This window comes from Staurois parvus, unplaced genomic scaffold, assembly GCF_062004578.1.
Source record: "Staurois parvus isolate SC_StPar_1 unplaced genomic scaffold, SC_StPar_1.0 ptg000697l, whole genome shotgun sequence".
NCBI classification, from domain to species: Eukaryota; Metazoa; Chordata; class Amphibia; order Anura; family Ranidae; genus Staurois; species Staurois parvus.
Genome location: NW_028318493.1, coordinates 1,136,449 through 1,151,644, shown reverse-complemented (window position 1 = coordinate 1,151,644; position 15,196 = coordinate 1,136,449). Strand labels below are relative to the sequence as shown.

General features: G+C 42.1%; 1 protein-coding gene across 2 annotated transcripts in view; it reads left to right on the top strand.

Annotated features, from left to right (window-relative positions):
• The window catches only part of ATRNL1 (attractin like 1), an 857,293-nt gene that overhangs the window by 448,003 nt on the left and 394,094 nt on the right, over positions 1-15,196 (top strand). For both annotated transcript variants that reach the window (XM_089653036.1, XM_089653035.1), the window contains exons 21-22: positions 4,092-4,144; positions 14,617-14,711. In XM_089653036.1, the coding sequence (XP_089509162.1) occupies positions 4,092-4,144; positions 14,617-14,711 (148 nt within the window). The remainder of the gene's footprint in view (positions 1-4,091; positions 4,145-14,616; positions 14,712-15,196) is intronic.

Genomic DNA, 15,196 nt, shown 5'->3' with positions numbered 1-15,196 from the left:
CGGGTTTCCTGATGGTGACAATGGTGGACTATACCTGTGTAATGGGTGATGAAACAGCTACTTTTAAGCCCCACGCACACAGGACATTTTTTTAAAACTTCCCTGGACACCTGTGTTCCAGTTGGAAGAAAATGCAGTGTTAAAAACACGTTTAAGTGCGTCAAGCACTTGGATGTTCATTCATTCCATTGAACCGAAAATTACAATGTTGTAATTTACTTTGACCTTTGGAACGAATGAACACCCAAGCGTTTGACAAGCCTAGCACTAAAGGGCATTTAGATGTGTTTGCACACTTTTTTTGCTGCTGGAACGCTCTTCTAAACGCGCTGGCCCTGGAATTTTTTTTTTCTGCCTCTAAATGCTCCTGCTTCTAAATGCTTATAAACGCCAATGTATACTTGGACACATAAACTAACATTTAGGGGCATTTAGAGGCAGAAAACCCCCAAAATTCCTCTAAAAGTGATGTTTCCTGTGTGCATAAAGCCTTAGTCTCTATCAGAAGCCTGTGTGACAACACAGGAGCACATACTGTATATTCCACTAGATCCCTTTGTAGGGATGGGACTTTTGAGATGCCAAAATATTAATTCCTCAATTTATATTTTAAACAAATCCTAAAATGCAGGTCTAATTGTTTATTTTGCCTCTCAGCCACACATAGGGTACCTAAGGGAGTGCCTGCAAACTCCACCCATAACTGTGTAACAATTTTATCTATTTTAGAAGTCCACTTTCTTATGTAACATATAAAGACAGTGGTTGTGTTCTCAATGCGTTTCACTTTTTGCTTCCTGAGGAGAGAGAGAGAGAGGCAATCTAGGTAATGAACATGTAAAAGGTGATAGTTACATTTATAGGACTTACATGAAGAATAAAAAACAAAATGGCTAGTTCTAGTAATCTAGCGGGGTCAAAGCTGCACCCGCAGTGTAGTGATTAACTCCCTCTTGCTTGGGGCAGCTGGGAAGAGAGTTCACATATAAAATGTGAGATGGCAGTTATAATGGAAATGGCCTGTTCATAAAGAAGAATTCTAGGTATGGACCGATGTAACTATGTACTGTGAATACCATACCTGGCCGATGCCCCTGGTACCTGGATATCACTGAAGCTGACACCACTAGTCCAGTGATCTCCACTAGCTTCTGGGTCCTGTGCTGAGCCTCTGGCCTAATGCATTGTGAACACTGGAATTTGGCTACTTGGCACAGGCACCATTCAGAGAATGCTTTGCATTTTCTGAATGAATGCAAAGTGTTCTCTGAATAGATGAGGTAGAGAGACAGGGCAGTGACATGACTCTCCCCACCTCATCCAACCAACCAGAGAATGCTGTGCATTCATTGGAAAAATGTGAAGTGTTCCTTTAATGACGCCTGTGATGAACAACCGACCTCCTGTGTTCATAATGCAGCAGGCTGCCGCTCAGCACAGGACCCGGAAACAAGTGGAGATCGCTGGAATAGTGGTGTCTATTTTGGTGCTTTCCATCTTCCACATGATTCCATATAGTTAGAAATTTATATTTTGACATCTCAAAAGTCTTATCCCTACAAAGGGATTTAGTGGAATATGTTTTTTTTTTTGGGGATGTGGTGTGAAATGGTCAAACCTTGCACATCAAAGTGCATGTATAATACAGGAACACAACTGGAAGACAGAGCATTGCCACCCTATAACAGGAAGTGCCAGAACAAGGACCATCATGGCAGGATCTCTAGGAATTATTTAAATGAAAGCTGCAGATTCAATCAAGCATGATGTGAGAAAGGACACCACTCTAACCGAAACCTGGAATCTAATCTCTGTGACCAAGCCCCGGTGGGCGGGGAGAAACGCGGTAAAGAGTGTGGCCGGAGCGACACCGGGGGAACAGCGAATGTGGCCAGAGCGACAGCTGAGGCCATCTTCATACAAGATTCCAAGTGCAGTTAGAGCGTCGTCCTTTCTCACATCACGCTTACTAAACTGGATACTATTGTGGACACCATTCCCCCTTCATACTGGTAAGGTGATCATTCAGCTCCAGCTTGGAGCGGTGCCATCACACTGCACAAATCGGTTTACTGCAGATTCAATCACATTGAAAATGACTTGTGAAATTAAATTAACTTGTTAAAGACTAAGTTGAACCAAAATAAAAAAAAAGGAAAAATCGGCACAAGGCACATAACATACAGTCAGTAGGATGTGTCCTTTATGCTGATGCCTCTTCCTTTAGGTGAGTCCTCCTCCATCCATGCCCCCCCCACCCATGCATCCATAATCATGTGTTGAGGCAGGGGCTGATAAAACTAAGGGTCTGCCACAAACTCTCATCAGGAGTGCCTGACTATGCCCACCCTTTCTGTCCAGCTCTATCATTCATAGAAGCTGTACTACTGCTTCTATGATTGAAATGTGATCTATGAATGGATCATGTTTACTTAAAAGAAGCTGTAGTATGGCTTTTTTAAATGGGGGGGGGGGGGGGGGAAGGGCGGGCATAGTCGGGGAGCTGTGACAGTCCCTTTGCACCAAAAGATTACGGCAGTGGGGGATAAGAGGACATGGATGGAGTAGAACTTCACCTAACAGAAGAGACATCAGCACAAGGGACTCACCCTACTGACTATAAGTTGCGTCCCTTGTGCTGATTTTTTTTCTTTGTGGCTGCACTAGGTTTTAATGATTGGGTTTATGTAAAGGTTAAGCAGGACATTCAGTTGGCTGATCAGCATGTGCTGAGAATTTATAAGATGAAGACATTGGGTGACAGAGAACTGTCTGTCCTGTATTTGGATTGTAGACTCCAGTAATATTTCTCAGTCTCAAACAGAAAATCTCTTCCTTTAAGCCAACTATAGCCTCAGTCTAAATCTTTCTGTTCCTCATTTGTATCACTACAGGAGTGTGATTGAAGCCATATTGTGTCCCGTCCTGCAGACAGCAGTAGATGGCGTTAGTGCTACTCTCTGCGGAACAAGGGGCTTTTAACAAATAGAGTAGGCATGAGATAGATGGGGTGGTCATTAGCCATAATGTTCAGAGTGATAGATGTGCCCCCCCCCCTTCTTCCACTCACATCAGGACCATAAAGAATTGGCTGCTTAAGGCTCTTCTTAATTGTCCTTGGAAATGAGGGAAGAAACTGGATCTCCGCCAAGAACTAACTGATAAATCACCGCCGACTAAAGTTTCCTTCTGTGTGCCAAACTCTGGCCACGGATCCTGGGAAGATGGAGCATGTGATGCTGTTTACATTGGCATAGATAACATAATGGCAGGTCATGGAGCCCAATTCTGACTGCCTCCACTCACAGTTTCCCAGCTGTGTGTTCACACCACGTCATACAATACAATTAGATTTGTAGTATCAGTCACCTCTTCTACCTGCTGATCTAATATCCTATATGTAGATATATACAGCAAATGAATACGATCTGTGTTCATGTTTTATCTATTTAGCTCTGACATATTCTACAGTGTTGTACAGAGAACACTGAACTATTCACCTATTACACTCTAATGTCCCACCACAGTCACACATTATTAGTATACATGTATATAGCTCTGACATATTCAGCAGTGCTGTACAGAGAACACTGAGCTATTCACATCAGTCTCTAGAACAGAGGAGCTTACACTCTAATGTCTCACTGCAGTCACACACTATTATTAGTATACATTTATATATCTGTGATTTATTCTATAGTACTGTACAGAGAACACTGAGCCAGTCATATCAGTCTCTGTACATGTAGAGCTTACACTTTAATGTCCCCCCACAGCCACACATTATTAATGTGATATAATGTTGTTATTAATGACACTTCTGAATGTTAACCATGGAAATTGAGCAGCAAACTGTAAAATCTTACTGTGATCCATTTTGTGAGTAGCACTTTACAGGGGAGTGGTTAAACTCATATTTCACAACTGTGAACAAAGATTTGTCAACCCTCATGATAGCCCACCACTTCCCCCATGAGTAGTTAATCAATAGTTAATGCCGTATCTTTAGCATGACATATACCTTGTTACAGTATTGACACAAGGGGGAGCAGGTCATGTGATTGCAATAACCATCTTGTTTTCCTTTTCAGATGTGATTCTGAAAACCGGTATCTAGGGAATCCGCTGCGAGGAACCTGCTATTGTAAGTACTGGACTTTTTCTTAGCGAACAATATCTTTTTTTTTTGTGTTGCTTATTTTTATCAGTGAAATACCTGTAAACTCACCACAAAACATATCGAAAGCTACAAAGAGTCGGAATTCTACTCTTTTTATTGAATACAACTTGTTCATTGGGTTCTCAGGCCTCTAACAGTTGTACAAAAGTGAGAGAATTAAAAAAAAAAAATAGGAGTTGTATATTGGTCTGTGGTGGGAGTCCTGTACAGACATAGATTGCCTCTCACTGGCTGCCAGTGAGCTTAAAATGGAACTTAAACACTGAATGTCCTCTGCCCTCCCCTCTTCCACACTGTAATTTTACAAAATCCGGTAGCACATTTACAAAGACCGGTAGCACACTTGCGCATGTGCAGTGGATTTCTGCGCATGCACACAAGTGCTGTCAGCTTCTGAAAGATTGGCACTATGCCACCCAGCAGAAAGCTGCTGCGCATGCGCAGATGTGCCGCAAAGTTGTAGCTTAGTAACACACTGCCTCCAAGTATACAATAACTGTGATGTAGCAATCCAAGGATGCAAAGGGTGCCCACCCTAGGCTGGAAACCAGATAACACACAAAAAAGAACAGAAAAGTAAAAATTCTAATACATTTTTTAACCATTTGTGTAAGTAGGAGGGGGGAGGGAAAAATGTTGATATAGTACGTTAAGCTGAACCTGTCCTTTGAATCTTGTTTTCCTGCTCCTCTTTCACAATTGAGGCTTTCTCAGGTTTGTGCACACTGCTCCCGGCTATAGGTCTATGCTGAGGTTTGCTGGTAGGCTGCTTTGGTGTTGAGCACTATAAGCAGTGAAAAAAAAGAAGAAAAAAAAACTCCCATGCCCTTTTTATCCACCTACATCTGCCTCCACATGACCCTTCACAGCACCTCCTCTTTGAGTTTAGAGTGGTGATTCACCAATGCAGTCCATGCCCACCGCTGACCTGTCATGTTGCGGCACCATCAAAATGTCACCACGCTGCCAACGTCTTTAGGACCCCTTGGGTATCCCTCTTATGCACCCAATGGGAAATATCCATGCCACCTGGTAGCAGTGTGGACACTTGAAAAGGGATCCTCTCACCAGTGAAGATGCAAAAAGACACGGGACATGGAGCATCACTTGACTGCACATTAAGGTGAGTTTTAGGGGCATTTAACAAGGTGTTTTTGGTTTTTTTTTCAGTGAGTTAGTAGGAGTGGGTGGAAGGTACCTGGCTGGATTTCAAGTTTCAAAATCCCATTTTTGCCTGGATGTGACTTCTGTTCATCGTTTCACTTTACTTTTTCTTGATCCTTGAGTGATGATGCGTGCATCAACCAAATTTCATATTTCATGATACAATCTGCACATTGGAATGTAAGCCGAAGTCTGTTCCTAACAATGGTCCCTATTCTGTGCAAACCTCAAACAAATAGCCCCAAAAATCCCTCATCCTGTCCAGTCTTTCTCCACCACTCCCTGGGATCTATGACTGGAGACTCACTGGAGAGCTCGGCACAAGACCAGGGAGAGGCAGCCGGTGACGTCCAGAGTGAATATCATCCATAAGGTTAACCTGCCGTGGTGGTTTCAGAAGGCTGAGCCTATTAAAGTTTATTAGTTCCAATTTATCGGAAATAAAATACAGTCGGCCTTTTCATATCTTCATTAGAATTCTCTGTAGCTTTGGAGAGAGGAACATTTAACCTAGAGGATCGATACGTATTAAGAAATGCAATTACTGCCGAGTGTGGTTTACCTTGTTACAGTATGGGAGGCGCAAGGCGAGAGTGTGGGGAGGGAGCCTTGAAGAGATTTAATGATCTGGATGGAGAGAACTTGCTCTGTGCTGGAAATCCTTCAATCAATACACAGATAAAATATATATATCTTCTCATAAACATTCTTTATAGAGTCAACTGAGCTGAACTGTAAGTACATCTTCCAGCGCTACAGACAATGGCTTTCATGGATTTAAAGTGGACCTGTGCGTAACTTTACAGGTCTGCCTGAATACATTCCTGATGTTTCACTGTATACAGCAAATATATCTTTTTTTTCCCCCAGAAAGCTCCATCTTTTATATTTAAAAAGCCTTGCATGACCTCTTGTCAGTGACTTTTCCTAGGCTGAGGTGTTGTCATCAGCCTGCTGCAGACAGGAGGAAGCATTTCCTCAGTCTCATATTTCCCAGTGATCCAACTGCAACATTGTAACTCAAAAGTCATAAGGTGGGAGGCAGCAGAAAGAGATGATCTGTGCTAGACATTTGTTAACACAGCCAGGAACTGTGCAGACTCCAGGATTTACATTTCTGAGCTGGCATCTCAGTCCAGAAAGTAGATGATGACCTTAGACCATTTGTGACCACCCCCTGGGTCACATGCGGCCTGGTGGCTCTTTGCAGACCACTGCATCCCAGGCTGGGTCCACCATCTGTTGGGCAGCAGTGCAAAGTGGCACTGGGATGCAGCGTAGTGGGAAGCAGTATGCATTGCTACAGCCAGCACTATAAGGAGGCCATTATTGTCATGCCAAATGGTGAGACTGACAGTATAAATCCTGGATACTCTTGAAGAGAGACCCTGCCATTGACCACCAATATATGGTTACCAGCACTGCTAATAACCAGCAGTACAGGGAGGGGGGAGGATTTAACCACCAATAAATGTGGTTAACAGCACTGCCACTAACTTCCAATGTGAAGGGTGAGGTTTAAACTCACAGCCACTGACCACCAACGCAGAGTATGTGGTGTAACAACATTGCCAGTGACCACCAATAAAGGGGCTTTGAAATTGCACTGTCAATGACCACCAAGGTGGGGGTTGTTAGTGCGGCTGCTGACACCAGTACTGCTAGTTGTTATTGTGGCTGCTAATACCAGTTTTGGGGGTCAGACATTAGGCAGTGATTTAATGTGTGTGCATCTAAACAAAATCTCAAACACCTCATTCTAAAATGTAAAAAAAGACTAAACTAATAGTTTTCCATAATTCAGCAACAGCAACACACATAGGACACCCAGCATTAGAGGTGATTTAGCCTTAGAAAGCAAACACAGCTTTGCACACTGGTACTGACTAGTATTCCAGTCTTTCTCCTCTCCCTCAGTTTCTCTCCGTCGCTCAGCTAATGTGATCCCAGTGTGGACAGCGACGGGCAGGGGAGGGGCAAACAAGGATGCTGTGCAGTTGCCTGACGTACTCCTGATGACATTGTTGGTTGTTCGGATGTCGGCAGCTGGAAGGTTGTAATGTTGGGAGGTTCGATTGTTAAACTAAACTCCAGGCAGATCTAAAAGGCACAAATAAATGCAGCTCTGCATTCATGAATACACATTTAAATGTATTTTTAAGTAGTGCAAATATCTGAATTTGACTTGGTATCAGCTTCTTGCAGTCCTTGTAAAGCAGAACTTAGACTGTAGGAAGATAATGCAGCACAAGGAGCCAATCAGTTGTGCTGCAGTGCAAGGAACGCTGACAGGAGGAGGGAGCAAAGATACAGTTGTGTTCAAAATAATAGCAGTGTGTTGAAAAAAGTGAATAAAGCTCAAAATCCTTCTAATAGCTTTTATTTCCATACACACAAATGCATTGGGAACACTACACATTCTATTCCAAATCAAAACATGAAGAAACATATCTCAAATTTGTGTTGTTCCTCTAAAAAAATTGAAAAAAAGTGAATATTAGACTGTTCAAAAAAATAGCAGTGTTTGTATTCTTCTTTACAAACTCAAACATTCACTATATAAACTGAAAAATGTTTGAAGATTTTGCTTTCCTTTGAATCACTTAATTAATATTTAGTTGTATAAGCACTGTTTCTGAGAACTGCTGTACATCTGTGTTGTATGGAGTCAACCAACTTCTGGCACCTGTGAACAGGTATTCCAGCCCAGGATGATTGGACTACATTCCACAGTCCTTCTCTATTTCTTGGTTTTGCCTCAGAAACGGCATTTTTTATGTCACCCCACAAGTTTTCTATTGGATTAAGATCCGGGGATTGGGCTGGCCACTCCATAACGTCAATCTTGTTTGTCTGGAACCAAGATGTTGCACGTTTACTGGTGTGTTTGGGGTCGTTGTCTTGTTGGAACACCCATTTCAAGGGCATTTCCTCTTCAGCATAAGGCAGCATGACCTCTTCAAGTATTCTGATGTATTCAAACTGATCCATGATCCCTGGTATGCGATAAATAGGCCCAACACCGTAGTATGAGAAACATCCCCATATCATGATGCTTGCACCACCATGCTACACTGTCTTCGCAGTGTCCTGTGGCTTGAATTCAGTGTTTGGGGGTCGTCTGACAAACTGTCTCCGCCCACTAGACCCAAAAAGAACAATCTTACTTTCATCAGTCCACAAAATGTTGCGCCAAACATTTGTAACCTCTTCAGCACGTCTTTTTTTCAACAGTGGGACTTTGCGGGGGCTTCTTGCAGATAGCTTGGCTTCACATAGGCGTCTTCTAATTGAAACAATACTCACAGGTAACTTTACACCTTCTTTCATCTTCCTGGAGCTGATTGTTGGCTGAGTCCTTGCCATTTTGGCTATTCTTCTATCCATTCGAATGGTAGTTTTTCGCTTTCTTCCACGTCTTTCAGGTTTTGGTTGCAATTTTAAAGCATTTGCGATCATTTTAGCTGGCCTATCATTTTCTGCACTTCTTTATGTTTTCCCCTCTCCAATCAACTTTTTAATCAAGGTACGCTGTTCTTCTGAACAATGTCTGGAACGACCTATTTTCCTCAGAATTTCAGAGAGAAATGCACTGTAACCAGCATGTACAACATTTGCTGCCTTCCTTCCTTAAATAAGGGCAATAATTGCCACCTGTTTTTCAAAGAATGAATGACCTCACTAATAGAACTCCACACTACTATTATTTTGAACATGCCCCTTTCAATTAGTGATTCAATTACACAGAATCAGCAGCATGCATGTCATGACTGTTGGGTCTGTCGGATTTCTATTACTCTACTACACCTGCTAGTAAATTATTTGCCATGTAGAAATATCATTTCTACCAAAAACAGTGATTGATCAGGTTAGTGATGTCTGACTGCTACTATTTTGAACACAACTGTATGTGCTCAACAGTCTACTGCTTCTCATTTCACTGTCCAGTCAGCTGTGGGAGGGACAAGACCTGTAAGTGTTAACTGCAGCAGAAAAAAATCAAATCTCCTCCCCTATCAGGCAGAGCCATGCTGTGTGGTAGAGCTCTATAAATCGCAAGACTAGATGAACAGAAATACAACCCCTTTTTCAAGTAAAATAGATCCCTTAAGTGTATTTAGCTGTTTGCCTAGCAATCAGCATTTGTTTATGCTTGAAGCTGGGCCCAATAACCTCTGTAGATGACTGGTTCACTCCTACATGTCCCTCTCATCCTCTGGGGCCCGCGGACAGCTTTGAACTCCGGTGTGTTTGTGTTCGAGAGACTGGCAAGGATGGTAGGAAGTGATTGGGGATTGCTGTGTTACAATGTTGCATCCGCACACATCAAAACTCATCCAGAAGGGGGCAGTCTTGTCCTTCCTGGCCCCACACTCACAGCAATACTTTAATACTTTTTCTTCCAGGGAATCTGCAGGATCGGGGTTGTTCATCTTCTGGGGGCGGGGGGGGGGGGGGATTTATTGGAGGCCATGTGAAATTCAAAATGTATTTGGTTTCTGTACAAAGTATTATCTGCTCAAGCATTAGATTATTGAACAATTCCCATTGTCTCCTTTCGATATCTGAACTTGCAGCAGATTATATGATCTGCTCACTGCTAACTGACTCACAGAATATGTCTTCATGTATCCCACACAGCACTGTCATCCCTGTCCCTGTTAATCACGGTGCACCATGAACTCTGTAGGCCAATGATACAAGACCAGACCATCCAATTACTTGATGACCAGGAGCTACTAACACTCATATTCATCATAGTCATCTTCTTTTGCTGGGAAGGTCTGAAACAGAAAAAAAATCATCTCCGCCAGGCCAAACAGTAGAGCTGGGTGCTTCAGCCACAGAGCGGCACAAAAAGGGCAAGACCAACAACCTATGCTGCTGAAATAGTCCCCATCCCATGGGACCTGCACACCTTGGATGCTCAAGGACCTTGTCTCAGAACTAATCTCAGCTGTCATAAGCAGGGGGCACCCCCTAGTCCCTATCCTGCATGACCTGCGCTGTCAGCAAAATGTAGTGGAAGAACTGGGGATGGGCACATGGTTTGTGAATCAGGTACCAGTTTGCAGGGCGTGCTTTTTCTCCTTGCAGTGAAAGAAGGTAAAATGGTAACTTATTTAGTGATTTCAGTCTACTACAATATCTGGCAAGCCACAGATTGTGGCGGTACTCCAGATTAACTCTCAGAGGGGATTTGATTTTATGTTCTCCCAGTCAGACAGAGATGGAGCGGATTGTCAATTAGCGTCTCTTGTCATGTATGTCCCATTAGAGACGAAGCAGATGCAGCAAGCCCAGTGTCAGGCCAAATGGTTATCCCGCGTGTCGGAATAACAAAGGACATGGCCTGGGATGACAGACTTGTATGCTGGGACGGAGACATTTCAGGGGATAAGTCACCTCCGCAAAAAACTAAAAAATTATCTAAACAAAAAACCACAGATCTGGCAGAATGGCCACTCAGACCCTAACCCATCTATATGCGTGGAAGGACCCCACGCACAATCCGTGGATTAGAATGAAAATCACTACATTTGACAAAGGGATGTATTATAAATGTCAGAAAGTGAGAGAGATTTATAAGTTATATATCACCGACATACCACGGTGTTATACAGAGAACACAGAGCCAGTCACATCAGTCTCTGCTCCAGAGGAGCTTGCACTCTAATGTCCCACCACAGTCACACGCTATTTTTATACATTTATAAAGCTCTGACATATACTGCAGTGCTGTACAGAAAACACAGAACCATTTATATCTGTCTGTGCACCAAAGGAGCTTGCACTTTAGTGTCTGACTACACTGACACACTGTTCTACATGTATATAGCTCTAACATATTCTTTAGTGCTGTACAGAGAACACTGAGCCAGTCACATCAGTCTGCACCAGAGGAGCTTACACTCTAATGTCCCACCACAGTCACACATTATTAACATGCATTTATTTAGCTCCAACATATTCTATGGTGCCATACAGAGAGCAAAAGAAGTTGTGAAATACTGCTCCCAAGTTTTTTTCTTTTTTTAATTTAAAGGATTATTTATAGGCAGAGTGTGGGTGGGGTGTTTATTTAAATCACATAAATCACTTAGAGGAGAGACAGTATTAGAATCTCCGTTTTTTAAACTATTTCCAGGGTCATTGTTCTGGGTTCCTTGAAGCCGCTGTTCATTTTTCTGCTGTCTTTTTTTTTCAATATAAAGAACTCCGGCCAAAATAAATTCAGTTTAGTGAATAGGTTATTTAATAAAAATGAAATAGTGCACGTTACCTTCAATATGTGCTGTGATCCTCTTCATCTCTGAGACACACTAGCTGAAGTTTCAAATCTGACTGATCATGGACATGTTTGTTGACATGATTGTGAAGGTGGAGAATTGGATTGACAGTTTGTTTAGTGTTACTGAGCTATGTCATTTCCATCCCTCAGATACAGACTCTTATGACTTTATAGAAGTCAACGATCATGTTTTATAAAGCATGGCCTTGTCTGTTTTGCAGCAGCTCAATATTGAAATTTTCTTGGAGGGTAATGTCAGCAGTTGTAGGTTTATCACATGACCCCAACAGTTTAAATCCCAACCAGGGTACTGCCTGTATGGTGTTTAGATATTTTCCCTGCACTTAGGTGGTTTTCCTCTAGGTACTCCAGTTTCCTCCCACACTGTAAAGATATGCAGGTAGGATAACTGACTTCTGTCGAGCTTGGCCCTAGTTTATATGTATGGCAGATAGGGAATTTAGATTGTATTCTCCTTGAGGGCAGGGACTGATGTAAGTGTACAATATGTAAAGTTCTGTGGAAATGATAAGTGTTATATAAATGCCTATAATAAAGAAAATAGGGGCGGTCGTAGCTCTTGAACAAAGCAAATATTTTTCCACCAGACAGTTAAGAATGAATCCCTTTTTTTGTTATACAGTTAGGTCCATATGTATTTGGACACAGGCACAATTTTCATACTTTTGGCTCTGTATGCCACCAGAATCAATTACAATGAAACAAACCAAATGAATTTTGAAGTGCAGACTTTCAGCTTTAATTCAAGGGGTTGAACACAAATATCAAGTACAAATTTTAGGAACTGCAACCATTTTTATACATAGTCCACCCATTTTCAGGGGCTCAAATGTAATTGGACAATTGAATATAATCATAAATAAAATGTTCATTTTTAATATTTTGTTGATAATTCTTTACTGGCAATGACTGCCTGAAGTCTGGAGCCCATGGACATTACCAAAGACTGGGTTTCTTCCCTTCTGATGCTTTGTCCGCCTCTAACTGCAGCTGTCTTCTGTTTATCTTTGTTTGTGGGTCTTTCTGCCTTTAGTTTTGCCTTTAGCAAGTAAAATGCATGCTCAATTGGGTTGAGATCAGGTGATTGACTCGGCCATTGCAGAATATTCCACTTCTTTTTCTTCAAAAGCTCCTGGGTTGCTTTTGCAGTGTGTTTTGGATCATTGTCCATCTGTGAAGCGCCGTCAATCAACTTTGCTGCATTTGGCTGAATCTGGGCTGACAGTATATCTCTAACACTGCAGAATTCATCCGGCTGCTTCTGTCACATCATCAATACACACCAATGACCCAGTGCCACTGGAAGCCATGCATGCCCATGCCATCACACTGCCTTCATCATGTTTTACAGATGATGTTGTGTGCTTTGGATCATGAACTGTTCCAAGCCTTCTCCACACTTTTTTCTTCCCGTCATTCTGGTACAGATTAAGCTTAGTTTCAGCTGCCCAAAGAATGCTTTCAAGAACCTATCTGGCTTTTTGAGATGTTTTTTGGCAAAGTCTAATCTGGCTTTTCTGTTCTTCAGGCTTCTGAATGGTTTGCACCTTGTGGTGAACTTTCTGTATTTGCTCTTGTGAAGTCTTCTCTTGATCGTATCATTGTCTTCTCTTTGACAGTGATACACCCACCTTCTGGAGAGTGTCGGGATGTTGTAAATGGGTTTTTCTTTACCATAGAGAGGATCCTGCGATCATCCACTACTGTTTTTTTCCATGGAGGTCCATGCCTTTTTATGTTGCTGAGCTCACCAGTGCGTTCTTCTTTCTTCAGAATGTACCAAGCTGTTAATTTAGACATTCCTAATGTTGCTGCTATCTCTCTGATGGAATTGTTTCATTTTTTTGAAGCCTTACAGTGGTCTGTTTCACTTTCATGGACAGCTTTGAACACATGATGTAGGTTCACAGCAATAAATTCCAAATGCAAATACCACACTTAGAATCAACTCCAAACCTTTTACCTGCCTAATTGATGAAGAAATAATGGAGTAACCCACACCTGGCCATGAAACAGCTTTTGATTCAATTGTCCAATTACTTTTGGTCCCTTGAAAAAGGGAGGATGGCTACTCTTAAGAGCTGTAATTCCTAAACCCTTCCTCCAATTTGGATGTACATACCCTCAAATTAAACCTGAGAGTGTGCACTTTCAGCCCATATCCATTATATAACTATAGCTTGAATATGTTTTGGTAAATACCTGAAAAAAACTGAAATTGTGCCTGTGTCCAAATATATATATACCTAACCGTACTAGCAACAGGGTTGCTTTAGGGTAGATGTAAACCTAATAACTCAAACCTCATATAATATTTAATATGGTATCTCCTTTTAAAAGTAATTTTCAACCTTGTTAAGTTTGCAATTGTAATTAAAATAATCCCTGGTGATCCTGGAATGAAGCATTTCAGTTATAGGGTGGCAGTCTTCTGTTCCTTTCCCACAGTTGTGTTCTTGCATTGTCACGCAGGCTTTCTATGAGGACTACAAATGCCTGCTTCAACAGATATTACACAGATGTGGTCTACTGTTGTCACCATCAGGAAACCCACCTGGAAAAATGCCATGCAGCCATCACTGGAGTGCTTGTAGACATGAAGTGGCTGCAAAGAGGCTGCATGAGATCAGCAGCCCTGAGGTGTAACAAAGATGAAAAGAGGATTCTATATATACAGAATAACAATTGTTTATCATAGGAGAGTGAAAATGTAGATGAAACCTTTCATGTAGCTAAATGGATATATTTTGAGGATGATACATGTTTATTAATACACATTGAACAGAGCAAACTATATGTTAGTCAGGCAGGGTTAATATCTAATGTAATAGGCATGCAATGTAACAATATAAACACAAGCAGACATGAACAGGCAGATTTATTTCTGGCGTTCTCTCTCTCTCACCCTCTCTCCCTCTCCACTCTCTTCTAATTTTGGATCTCTGATGTTTCTCCACAGACAGTCTGCTGATTGACTATCAGTTCACCTTCAGTCTTATCCAGGAGGATGATCGCCACCACACAGCTATCAACTTCATCGCCAACCCCGAGCAGGTGAGCCACTACATCCAACGCATCATCGCCACTGGATGCCAGTCCGTGTCTGTAGCTTGCCAGCACAGCGGTGTCATGCATCTGTGATCGTCCATAATTAGCCAGCAGCCTGGTCTGTGGCGCAGATGGTCTCACAAATTCCATTTGGGCCGTGATCCTTGAGTCACATCCCAGATGTCATATGTGGATGACGAACGTGACAAAATGGATGTGATGACAGGAGAGGCTGAGCAGGACCCCGCGACTTATTCACAGCTAACAAGACAAGTCAGAGTGGAGGAAATCATTGGGATTTATGTCAGAAAGTGAAACAAAAATCTGAAATCTTTACAGAATGAACAAAAGAAAAAGGTTCTCCAACCTAAAGTTAAGATTTTAGCTCTGGACAAGTGTTGGTAGTGACATTTGTGCCTCCTCTCCTCCCACATAGGGGAGGGTTCCCTTGCAATAGTTTGAGTCTCTGCCCCTCCCACAGTGGGGAGATT